The sequence below is a fragment of the Callorhinchus milii genome, unplaced genomic scaffold (assembly GCF_018977255.1).
Source record: "Callorhinchus milii isolate IMCB2004 unplaced genomic scaffold, IMCB_Cmil_1.0 Scaffold7, whole genome shotgun sequence".
Classification (NCBI taxonomy): Eukaryota; Metazoa; Chordata; class Chondrichthyes; order Chimaeriformes; family Callorhinchidae; genus Callorhinchus; species Callorhinchus milii.
This window is the reverse complement of record NW_024704748.1, coordinates 16,705,922-16,719,296: the sequence shown is the minus strand read 5'-3', so window position 1 is coordinate 16,719,296 and position 13,375 is coordinate 16,705,922. Positions and strand designations below refer to the sequence as shown.

Genomic DNA, 13,375 nt, shown 5'->3' with positions numbered 1-13,375 from the left:
TCCTAGCTCAAAGTTTGACAACTTTGAAAAGTACAATGTGCAAGCTTTTTTTCCCAACTAGATGAGCGGCAACTTCAAATCAAAATGTTTCTTGGTTTTGGCAACAAAGAACAATTCTAGCCCAGGGTATGTGATTCTTTGCAAAGATCTGGCCAGCGATAACGCATATGCCTGTCAGATGTTAAAAAACTTTGTTGCCTTAGGTTTATGTTAAAAACTTTTAACATCTGTAACATATTCATAGCTAGACATTTCGTTGTCAATGGGTCATCTGCTTCAGCATTCGAATAATTTTAGATGTACACACACAAACACCACACACATGATAGATACACCAGGAGCCGTAAATCTATGGCAGACCTAAAATTAATACCATCCAAAAATATTTCATTTGTTGCCAACATTTTAGATTCTACTTGATTCATATCCAACAAATATATCTAATGTTGAGTTCTCTTAAAAATGTCAAAAGTTTATAGTAACTAAAAATATTTGATCATGTTCATTATTCAGATGAACTTCAGATGCATTGTTAGCCAATATATATATATATCCTGAGTTGTCATGTCTGAAAGAATCATGTTCTGTATAAGTTGCTAATTCTGCTCTTCAGCTTTCCTATGTTCTTTGTCATTGAAGGTCTACATTTTACCTTTTATCAGCTTCTTACTAATCAGCCTCTTTGTACTCAGCATGTTATCTTTCTTACAATATTGCCTCAGTTACAGGTAGTGGTGCTATTTCTTCCAACAGCCTATGAACTGGATTGTACTACAATTTTTCTTCTCAAATTCTGATGCAAAAAAAACAATTTACAGCATTCATGTATTTATTAATCAAGGTATTCATAATGTTTATGGGAAAATTTCTGTCTCTAGGAATATAAGGTGTCTAACTTTGAACAGAGGCTGATGAATGAAATTGAATTTCGCTTGGAAAGAACCCCTGTGGAGGAATCTGATGATGAAATACAACATGAAGACATCCCTACAGGAAAGTGCATTGCACCAATCTTTGACAAGAAACTCAAACATTTCCGAGTGGTTGAAGGATCACCAGTGACATTCAGCTCCAAAGTTGTGGGAATACCAGTGCCAAAAGTAGGCGTTTGATATCTATGATGTTTAAACACTCAGCAAATATTACCGCATATTTTTGTTAAGCTTTTCTCTGTTTACTACAGATTGGTGATTGTGCTCATTAATCATTCTCTAAATAACTATAAAGTGCATATATGCTTCCTGCAAAGAAACAAATCTCTTACAGTTACAATAATCATTTCTGGGATTTTGTTGCCTTAGGTTTATTGGTTTAAAGATGGAAAGCAGATCTCCAAGAAAGATAAACTTATCAAGATGAAGCGAGAAGGGGATGGTGTGTGCTCACTCTATATTAAATCAGCCACTAATGATGATGATGGAAACTATACTATTATGGCTGCAAATCCTCAGGTAAGAACTGAACTTTTAAAACCATGTTCTTTCTCTCCTTAGCTTTGGAATGCTTAATTCTTTTAGATTTCTTGTTTGGGAAAACTACTTTTGAATTATGTGATGTGAAAGGTACCATTGAAAGGTATGATGTGATGATGATCACTATAAACTACATGTTCTCCCTGGGATAAATTAGCCTTTTATACTTCATAGTGTGGGAAGTGCATACTTTAGTTTCATTAACAGTGTAATCAGCTGAGCTCAGAGCAGAATGTACTCTGAATGTGTTGCCTTGTTCTCTGTCATATAGGGAAGGATTAGCTGTTCTGGTCACCTCATGGTACAGAGTACTCCAAGGCGTGGACGTTCAGTACCACCTATCCAGAACCAAAGGTAGGTTTCATTTAAAATCGTATATTACACAATTCATTATTTACTATATGAGTTTTATATTTCCTTACACAAAAATGGGACAAATTGGTGGATGTCAATAATTTTGCTGACAGCTTCCATTTAGAAGAGGTAGTCTTGGGACAGGGGTTTAGTGAGAAGTTAATCACCAAAACATCAGGAATTGCCAATGAGAGACCAGCACTGGTCCATTAACTGTGGCTAGGGAAGTGCAGTCAATATGCCCACATCGGTTGGCTGCCCTCATGAGAATTAACTCTGATTCGCAAGTCTAACATAAAGCACTTTATTAAAAAAAAGCACCTTAAAGCTGTTCAAATAATACTGATTGTCTAGCACATTTGTGGGTATATGCCTAGCAAATGACAAAGAAATTAAGTGAAATGTTGACATTTTCCCAGTAATGCAGCTTGTTGTGTATTGGGTGACAGGACAAGGTCCCGCGTATTAGAAGGAGAAGAACCTGTTCAGGAGCGTTTTTTCCGCCCCCATTTTCTTCAGGCAACGGGTGACATGGTGGCTCATGAAGGACGATTTTGCAGGTTGGATTGCAAGGTACAGGCTGCAAATAATAGCTGTGATTATGGGAAGGTTGTGTAGAAACTGGTTAACATCTTTCGAAGCCCTCTTTTTCAATCCTGTTTCTCCTGTATTTAGTCTTAATTTGAACTGTAGCATTCAAATGTGAATATCCCAAATCTCTGATCACTGTAAAATCAGTAATTGCTTTAAAGTAAACAGCAAATTCTTTCTTCTTCATAGAAGATTTTAATTTTATCAACAAAATAGGCTGCTGAGTTTCACCCACAAAATATACAATCGATCCACTTTACAATATATACCGTGAAGTGTTTTGAAATGTCTCATTGATGCTAAATCAAATGCAAGGATTATTATTATTATTAAAATGGTCCCCTATTATGTGCAGATACAGGATGTGTAGTTTTTACACACACTGCTGAATACATTCTCTTTTTCTCTGCTAGGTGAGTGGGTTGCCAAATCCTGACCTTATATGGCTACTGAACGGAAAACTGGTCTTGCCAGATGCTTGCCACAGGATGCTGGTGCGTGAAAATGGTATACACTCCATCTTAATTGATCCACTTTCAGCAAGAGATGGAGGGACTTATACATGTATCGCAACTAATAAAGCAGGACAGAGTTCATTTAGTCTGGAGCTGTCTGTTGTAGGTAAGATACTTATCTTAAAGCTTTCTATAATCTCAGAAAACTTCACAAATTATTCAGCTATAGGGTAATCACTAACCGCCCACCAGGACTTGAGCTCATAATTTAGGCTGACACTCCATTGCAGTAATCAGGGACTGAGTTGTGGTATCCTTCAGAACAGATACTCAACCAAGGTTGGCAAAAATTTCAGGTGAGACAACTGATATCTAAAGACTGTGAAGTCTCCTATTTTTAATCTTTAAAACTATTTATATTTCATACTTAACAAACTGCACTTAATGTTGCTCATTTTAAATTTACTTAGTTGCCCTCAATAACCCACCCACCAGTTGATTGTCATATCCCAGCAACTTTTCATTATATTTTGCTGTTAAAATTTACCATAAATTTAACTGAAAGAAGTAACATTGGAGGAACCAGGAGGCAACACTTGGCACTGAAAGAGGGAGAATTGGGAGAGTGGAGGGGGGAGGTGGTACAATTAGGGTAGGAATGCAAATTTTAAAAAAAAGTTGAGCTACTTTTCTATTGTTCTAGTGTTTTATTAGCAAACTATTCTGATTTCATTTATTTGACTTTGCAGCTAAAGAAATTACCAAAGCACCAGTGTTTATTGAGAAGCTGCAGAATGTAGGAGTGGCAGAAGGCTGCCCCATCAGATTAGAGTGCAGAGTGCTGGGCATGCCACCCCCCACTATCTTCTGGAAGAAAGACAATGAAACGATCTCCCCCACCAAGGAAAGAATAAAGTATGTACAAACTACATAATATGCAATATGGTCATAGCTACTTCTGAGATAACTATGGAAAATACATCTTTTTTTCTCTCTGGGAAAACTGCTCTCCCCCTCCTTCACCCCGACCGTCCGCTTGGGTCCGTAACTCTGTCTGTCCAGCGCCTTGGTACGTCCTCCCGACGTGAAAGGCGCTATACAAATGTAATGTATTTTTGTTGTTGTTCACAGATAAAAAACAGAAGTCGCTGATAGAAGTAGCAACTTCTGTTTTGTTTCAGATTTCCAGCATCTGCAGTATTTTTCATTTTGTCTGTTTTTTATCTGTTTAGCCCATTAACTTTCCAGTCCTATACACAGGGACGTGATATCATTACAATGTCTAATAAGTCTTAAAGAAATTATGTTTTTTATTAGAAAATAAGGTAGCTTCACGAATTTTTGGTCAACCTGTATTGGTGCATGTATATTAAGACTCAAGATCATAACCTGGCACGACACTCCAGTGAAAGACTGGGGAATTGCTGCATTCTCAGAGGTTTCAACCTTCAAATGAGACTACAGTCTGAGGTCTGGTCTGCAAGGGGCTTTCAAGATCTTATGACACAATTGAAAAAGCAATCTTCTCCCAATGCCCTGGCTGGCAATCTTCCAGAATAATTAGCTATTTACCTCATGGTTATTTGTGGGACCTTGGTGTTGCGAATAGCTGTCACCTGGCCTAAAAAAGTCACTGTGTTTGATAGTTAATGATGAACCAATTTGAGGTCTTTCAAACATGACATGAGAAGCAATTTTCATTTTTGTAAATTATTTAAGTATTAACCCAATGATTTCTGTGTTACCTAGCATGCACCAAGATACCACAGGCTATGTCTGTCTCCTAATTCAACCAACCAAGAAGGAGGATGCCGGTTGGTACACAGTGTCTGCCAAAAATGAGGCAGGAATAGTGTCGTGCACAGCTCGATTGGATTTATATGGTAAGGTTGTATTTTTGAAAGCATTCACTTCATAGAATTATTGATTCTAACTAATTATGTCGTATAGTCTCTCACTTTTTAAACACGGCTAATTTTGCATCAAAATGTGCCATTAAAATAAGATGTATAAAAGTTACATTAAAAGTTTCATGTTTTAAGGAATTCATTAAGTTGCCTGGTATCTTAGCCTGTTGAAGTAGATAGATAATCTTTCTGAATCTGTTCCATTTTAAGTGTCTTTCCTTTCTAAACACTGGTATAAATGTGTTGAGTGGCAGAGGGGAGTAGTGGATTTCTCCCAAGGTTCAAATTCCTGCATACATGTATTTGCATTTTTATTTGGCTTCAGTAGCCTAGCAACTTAGGTATTCACAAAGCAAAAACCTTTCAGATATTCTCCCAATCTGAAAGGAACCATATAACTGTAAATTGTGGTTGAATACTTAATAACAATAAACAGTAGGTTGTGTGTGAACTTCACTGGACTGCCAGGGATCAAGAACATATTTTCTTCTCCCTCTACTCTAACCAGCAGACACACATATACTTTACCAATATACTGGGAATCAAACAACTAGAAACTGGACCCCTTTCTCCTTAGTGGATCTTCAGAGTTAGAAAAGACATTTGGAAGCTACAAACTGCTTATGCAGCTGAATGTTAACTATAATGAAGCTTTAAGCAACATAAGGAAAAAATTATATTCTGTGTAATACAAGACAAACTCAGAATCAAAATTAATTTAATTCGTCAGAAAATTATTCTATCAAACCACATTCCACGTTTTTGCAATTGGTTCTGAGACATTATTAAATCTGGTTGCTCTTTGTAAATAAAGAATAATGCAAATTAAAAAAAATCCATATATATTACAGATAACCCAGTGCTTAAAATTACTGTGCAAAGTAAATGTGTGCATTGTTGTGTTAAGACTTTGCTCCCTTATAGGCCAGTTTCACTTAAATTGTCACTGAAATGTTCCACAATCCAATGAATGTCCTTGTTGATTCAGAGCACTGGATATTTACTTTCTTTCTTACAACAGCTCAGTGGCACCAGCAGATCCAGCAGCCGATAAAGAAAGTGCGGCCTTCGGGCAGCAGATATGCAGCTCTTACCGATCAAGGACTGGATGTTAAATCTGCCTTCCCAACAGTGGACAGTGCACAATTCTCAAGTAAACACAGACTGATGGAAAGCGATGAGTTGTAAACTTATGATTTAAATCATTTTGTTAAGTTTGCTTCTGCAGGACTAACAACTGTGAAGAGTGGCCAAGTGACTCAAGGTTTACATGAAGTCGAGTTTCTATGAGCTTGTTGCTTTTGTGAGTGTTAAAAGCAGGACAGTATGAGATAGAAATTTGAATTAGAATGCACATTTACAGTGCTACATAGGAGCAGTATAATAATTGTTTAAAATCCTGTTTATTTAGTGAAAAGACATGGCTTTAAAATGCTAAATGCTAGAAATATCTCAGCTAATATAAACTGACAACTAATTAGATGAGTCATCTTTAAAAAAAACATTAGTTACCATTCATAAGGTTTTGCTGAGATTTTCATTTAAATGTTTGTGACAAGAACAATCAGAGAATGAAGAAAAATCTCCAAATGCTACCTTGCCACTTTTGATATGCCGCTATGGGAACTGTGTAAACTTGGTCCACATGGTATGTTTTAACTCAACTATGGTGTGCTACAGTTCACAACATGCTCACCATAATCAGAGGTTTTCAGTCATGCTTAATAAAGCTAAAAGTGCCTTGTTTCATCACAATGCTGCATACTGTAGTAGTACTTAATGCTGCTTGTGATCATTCAATCTGTAGACTACAGTAGACAGAGTTGTTTGCAACTAAAGCGCTTTTGTGCTCATTTATAATAATTCAAACTACTTCTGTTTTAGCTTTGGAAAACACCTTAAGAACGGCTTTTAAGCAAATTACCCTTTTAAGCTTAAAGCAGTTATTTACAAATAGACCTACCAATTGTGAGGTTCCAGTAATTCCAAATCAACTTCAATTTTTACATCAACTTCATCTGTTTGGTATCAAGTCAGTCTTGTGCCTTATACATAACAGGTCTGGAATTTCCAATGCCCTCCATTTATAGTAAATGGGGGGAAGTTCTAGCCCAAATCATAGACTTGTTTTTGGAGCCACGCAGACACATGTTTTTATTAAAGGCTAAAGCCAATAAGTGCATGCTCACCTTTAAAAGATTTTTACATTATCAAACCATTTAAAGAGTTATTCTTACTACAAGTTACTCAATAAAAGTGTTGTGTGCAGCTAACTATACACCCACTGAAGTAAATAGCAGCTGTTTCAAAATAATTAGCAGTTTATTTTCATTTTGAAGATTGTTTTCAGATAGCGGGGTTAACAGCAGGAAAGGGGTTTTCAGGTAGAGGGCTTGACAGCAGGAAAGAGGAGTTTCAGGTTGGGGGGTTGACATGTGAGATAGGCTGATAGGATGTTTGAGAAATGCTTCAGACTTTTTGCAGCTTAAAACTACCTTGAACTTCTTATTCCCTAGTTCAGTTTATATGACAATAGAACATAGTCACAATGAATGGTTAAGTTGAAGCAAGTGTCTTTTTGGTGTAAAATTGCACTTGTGACAAAATAATGGATTGTTTATCTTCTTGTGAATAAAGATTTATTTATTGCAACAAGTCTTCACGTTGTGAATAATGTATGAATAATGCATGAATAATATTTAAAGCATGATAATTAAACATTTCTGAACAATGGAGAACGACTAACTATAGCATCTGATGCCCATTGTTTTCTACAGATTACAACATACACAAAAAAAAGTGTTCAACTCACCAATGCTTATCTTTTGCACCGACTCTCAGCACTGTATAACTTGTATGAATTAAATTCATAAATGGACTTACAATTGAAATGACTATTAACACACACTTCCTAACAAAATTGTGTGAATATAATATGTTCAAGGTTATTTCTAGGACTTGTGTTTGCCCAAGGTTAAGTGTCAAACAATATATGTAGAAAAATATCAAGAAAGCCCTTCTGGAAACTATTGTATAACTATTGTACCTTTAATATCTTCATAAGATATGCATTTTGTAAAATAATAATGCTATCTAAAACCTCTGTTAAAGAGGTTATAAACATACATTCACTGCACTTGACAACAAAATACTATGAAGGTCTTTGAGACATTTTGACAATGTGATAAGGTATTACAAACACAAAAATTATTAGTATTTGTTATTAACATGCAATATGTAAGATGTTTGACCATTTCAGGAAATGATATTTGAATCATAGCAACTTAAATATTTTTATTACATTTCTTAAGTACAACACCGTAATGTACCTTGAATGTCAATACATTAACTGAGCTTTGTAGTGGGAACTAACATGTCTGAAACTTTCTCTTTTTAATGAAAATGATTGTAAAAAATATGAGAGAAAGTTTTAGATTATGTTCTTTTCTACAGGAATTTCATTACTTCTGCAAAGTAAATAGTGTGTTTCAGATTCGGAGAAAAATTACACATCGATTTCTACTTTCTCTTCAATGTTCAATACACTCTTCAATACAGTGGAGTCCTGTAGCTCAGTGGTTAGAGCACTCGCTTTGCAAGTGAGAGACCTGAGTTCAATTCCAGGCAGGGCGAAACCTTGGGCAAGTTTCCTTACTCCACACGCCTAATAATAATCCCTCCAAAAAAACAAAAACAATAATAAATTGGTCATTTTCAATCTACGACTGTTTGTGGGACATTGCTGTGCGCAATTGGCTGCCCCGTTCGCCCAATATACAGTCAATTCACTTTACAGTCTATTCTGTGAAGCGCTTTGGGACGTCCTCCCGACGTGAAAAGCGCTATATCAAATGCAAGGATTATTATTATTATTATTATAATGTTAATTCCCACCAACCCATTTGTTGCACCACATGTATGATGAATATGCTGGTCTGCTTGTTATCTCAGGAATCATGTCAAAGCTTGGAATTGTGAATTGTAGCCAGAGCTGAAAAACGAGTAGAAGAAATGGCAAAGAAAAGAGGGAACAACAAAGTCGTGAAAGAGAAACACTGTAAAACAAAGAAAATTGGCCAAAATCAACACAGAAAATAAAGCGAATGAGAACAGTGGCAAAGAGAAAAGCCTCACCCACCCTGAAGGCGAGTTGAATTGTTGATCAGGAAACTGAGGCTTGGGAAATCAGCTGCTGCAAAGTATTGTTACCTGGAGTCTGGGTTTGTAAACATGTAGCCAGTAACATGTATATCCAAAGCTTGATATTCACCTTGCAGAGAGGTAAGTACCTGCTTCTCAAACTCCGCCATCATTCAATGTGTAGGGATGTGTGTCTGAGCTGTGGGTAGGAGAAAGTTGGCAGTGTCCTCTCACATTTCATGCTGAAATGGGCTACTCACCAGGAGGCTCACAGGGTGTTCCTGCCACCTGCCCTGGCACCTGCTATCCACCAAAGGAAGGCTCAAAGCTGCGCTTATCAGATGTCGAAAAACCACCTGGTAAGCAGGAATACCCTCCTTGGTAAGCAGGGATCCCCTTGGTGCTGAGCTGGGTCCAAGATGATGTTTTTGGCAACGGAATGTTGGACTCTAGTCAACCCTTTAAGGCTATCTCAGTAGCCCTGTTCCTGAACCAGGTGGGTCTGCAGTACTCCAAAGTACTGACCAGTCAACCCGGCTCATCAGCAGAATTTGGAGGGGCAGACCACAGGGAACAAGGATTCTTCCAAGTGACCTCCTGTTAGCCCTGAAAGCCAAAGTCCTAATGTGAGTCGACCGATCCTAACTGGACAAGCAGTGGGAAGATTGCCAGACAGTGCTTTCATTGCAAGCTTTGTGGTTTTAGCTGGTTAAACTCCAGCAGCACCACAACATATTGTGGGCCCCCAGGCCTTGGGTCTTACTAACATGCACCGAATAAACTATAGAATTAGATAAGCAGGACAGGTGCATATTTGGGAGAGAGTGCATATTATATTCCGGGCATAAGGACATTTCTATGTGTAAGGGTCATACTTACATGGAACTCTGCCTGGTTTGGATACTCTGAAGCGTGGCAATAGGTTTCTGAATGTGGCAGACACTGAACTGTTTGGCCTTGACTCACATTCCTCACTGCAAGTACTTGAGTGTGGACTTAAAAAGCATAGGATTGGTTTTATTGTTTCCATATTTTTCCTTTGTTAACAATTGAATATTAAGATTGAAAAAAATGTTCATGAAATTCAAGGATAATTCAGGCAGGGAAAATAGGGTATCAGAGAAATATCCGTTATTGGCAATACTGTGTCTACAAACAAGCTAATATAATGGAGATTGTTACAATTCAATGAATCAACCAGAGATTGATTTAAAATGGCTGATGGCTCCCCCAACTGGTTATTCCGTATAAACACTTCACTATTACCCTTTCCAAAATAATTATTTAAATATACAGTATTTTTCACATTTAGTGTATGGGGGAATTATCTAAGTCATTTGTATTAGTTCCTTTTGCAATTTTGCATGGAATTATAATAAAGTTCTAAATACTACACACAAATGCAACATCTTCTCCTGGGCATGTCTATAATTTGCTTTTTATGCTTCTACACTTGAAACTGAAACAGAAAAAAAATTAGCAGCCCCCCCCCCCCCCGAAGTTCTCATCATTAATAAATGATTCGGAGAATAGGACACATTTTACAATTTATGATCCAGTGCATTTGTGGGCCGCCCCCACTGCTAGGGCCGCTTTGTAGCAATTGTTTGAGCAGTCAGTATACCAGCATAAACTCAGCACTGAAAATCAGGTGAATCGTTGGGATTTGGGCTAAATAATGGATTTCACAGGAGGCCCAGAGGATGTTTCAGGAAAGATGCTATTTGCACCCACACAATAAAAACATGGGGGGTTAGGTACAAATAGCACTGAAGCCCCTTAAAGTCTGTTCAAAATGCACACCATCAAAATCCAGTGTTGAGGTGGGGAGGGAGCTTTGATTGAGAATGATGTGGAGAAGATAGTGTACTAACAAACTGGCTTCCCACTCATATGATTACACTGCTTTAGCTCCCAGGACTATAACAGGATAAATGTTCTTGAGAGCCCAGAAGCTTTTATTTTTCTTTAAAAAATACTATTAAAAAGCCATGTTGAGTGATAAACAAACCAAAAGGAAATTCCTGACTGTTCTGAGTTGTGAGCCTTACAACCAATGCAATGAGGATAAATATAAATTAGGTTTCCTCATTGTTTGCTCTTGTGTGGAAGCAATATTGCTCAACTCCACAGGTGTTACTGGACTGTATTTACCTGTATTGTCTTGAGGTAATAAATTATTCAAATATATAAGATCACCGTAAGCATTAGATTAGTAACATTTCTCTAGCTGTTTAGTACAGAGAATTGAATGTGGTTGTCATATTGACAGCTAACGGAATAGCAGGTATCAGTAGGACATCAATACAAACCAGGTTCTGAGTTGTAGGGAGTTGGAAACAACAACAACAACAAGATTCCATTTATAGAGCACCTTTCACGTCAGGAGGACGTCCCAAGGCGCTGTACAGTTGGGTCAGGACCCGAGCAGGGGGGAAGTGGTCAGGGTGAGGGGAGGGAAGGGAGGGAGCGAGGAGGAAGTAGAGAGTTGAGAGGGGAGCTGAAGGCACGGTCAAAGAGAAAGGTCTTGAGACCGGCCTTGAAGGAGGAAAGGGAGGAGGCAAGGTGAAGGCACTGGGGGATAGAGTTCCTGAGCCTAGGGGCTGAGAGGCTGAAGGCCCGGTCACCGATGGTAGGGCGGTTGGGGCGAGGGATGTGGAGCAGACCGGAGCCAGAGGAACGGAGGGTACGGGCAGGTAGATAGGGGGATAGTAGATCGGAGAGGTAGGAGGGAGCAAGGCCGTGAATGGCCTTGTAGGTGAGGATGAGGATCTTGAATTCGAAGTAGACCATAAGAACGAAACTCTGAAGATACTTTAAGTTTAAAGGATACGACTTAAAACATCACCCCATGATTATATAATCTAAATAAATTGTGCTATACTATATTTGATAAAAAAAATTAAAACCTATACAGTCAAATTTTATATAGAGTTCAACTGTAAGCTTTTATAAAATTGTTTTCCCGTTTATATTTGGAATAACTGGCATTTGGCTGAGTTACAGGCATGCAATAACTACTGTAGATCATAGCTGGAATATGAGACTTTCTGGGAGGTTTTTGTAGTGATGGACGAGCTTGCTGAGCTGTTCTTTGTCGCTCTATATTTCACAAAGCGAGTTGCACAACCCTAACCAATCTCACCTGTGAGTAATCGTGTTCTATTTATAAGTAATTAATCTCTGTAAAAGTTATAGAGGATGTTGTATAACCCTTAGTTAGTGGCCTCCTTAGGGGAAAGAGATATGTATTATGTTCCAAAAAAGTATCACAGTTCATTTATTTTGTACCAGCTATTTATATTTATAAGCCCCAATGAACCTGCAGTACATGGGGAGAGATTTGTTAAGCATAGAAATTGCTCTGTGTTCAGTATTCACTGTGATTCAACGCAGGGATTTATTTTCTAAAGCATAAATAAAATGACAGCCATTCCCCTCCACGAAGTCTCGAAATCAAATCCATTATCAAAATGATCACAATGAAAAGTATCCCTTTATGTTTTCTACTGTAACCATTTTACTGCAGCTTTCAATTGTCCCGAACATTTATCGATGCTATGATTTACGCTATGATTTGCATAGTCGCACCATTATATTTCTTCTCTGTGACACCAGTAATATCGTTCCCTCTAATAGTTAAATTAATCACTGCAAAATAAATCGGCTGCTTAGTTCGAGTTGAAGGCAAAAGGAGTGTCAATGTGCATCATCCTGGCACAGTCACTTCATTGATTAAAGTTCAAGAAGAGGTTTAGCACATGTCTGCATGTGGGTTGTTTGCTTCGAAAGAATGTGCGTACAGAAATTGTACTTGTGCTATAGTATGAATGATCCCCTGAAACAAATCTTAAAGATAGATGGCTACATTTTAATGCAATCTAAGAAAAACAGTAACACTGTTTACAGCGCAGTTCTGACCAAGGCAGTGGTCAGCGAATGATCATACATCATCTTCGTGACTTTCTTCTTTTTTTTAAAACCTGTGCAACAAAAATAACATTCCAGGATGTATCCAAAAAATAAAAGTAATCAATCTTACCTTAAAAAACCATATAATACATTTAACATGGCACCCGAAATGTGCTTTAACTCTATGCAAATTAAAAGAAAAGCTTTGTTCTAACTTTGCAAGAATGATTTCAGTACCAACAGATGACATTATATACAGATTAGAGGTCGGTGCTCGAGAGATGCTATATAATAACTATCATTTAGAATGACTAACTTCGCTGGTTGTCAATAAGTCGACCGTACAATGGATTCTGCGACCAATGTCAACGTCCACGGTACGTGTTACATTTGAGCCATTTAACTTGGGAGCATTGGTTGGAAAACTTTTTTTTTTCGGTTTGGGAAAAGCTGCATCGACGCTTTCCTTCAATGCAATTCACGGTGAGCGTTTCTTTCTTCCTTTTCTTTCTTTCTCTCTCTCTCTCACTCTCTCTCTCTCTCT

General features: G+C 37.7%; 1 protein-coding gene across 5 annotated transcripts in view; it reads left to right on the top strand.

Annotated features, from left to right (window-relative positions):
* The window catches only part of mypn (myopalladin), a 58,528-nt gene extending 51,097 nt beyond the window's left edge, over positions 1 to 7,431 (top strand). For all 5 annotated transcript variants that reach the window (XM_007897353.2, XM_042336768.1, XM_007897365.2 and 2 more), the window contains 8 exons: positions 879 to 1,100; positions 1,302 to 1,451; positions 1,744 to 1,826; positions 2,276 to 2,399; positions 2,831 to 3,038; positions 3,622 to 3,787; positions 4,622 to 4,755; positions 5,801 to 7,431. In XM_007897353.2, the coding sequence (XP_007895544.2) occupies positions 879 to 1,100; positions 1,302 to 1,451; positions 1,744 to 1,826; positions 2,276 to 2,399; positions 2,831 to 3,038; positions 3,622 to 3,787; positions 4,622 to 4,755; positions 5,801 to 5,967 (1,254 nt within the window). In that variant the 3' untranslated portion in view covers positions 5,968 to 7,431. The remainder of the gene's footprint in view (positions 1 to 878; positions 1,101 to 1,301; positions 1,452 to 1,743; positions 1,827 to 2,275; positions 2,400 to 2,830; positions 3,039 to 3,621; positions 3,788 to 4,621; positions 4,756 to 5,800) is intronic.
* The last annotated feature ends 5,944 nt before the right edge of the window (positions 7,432 to 13,375 follow it).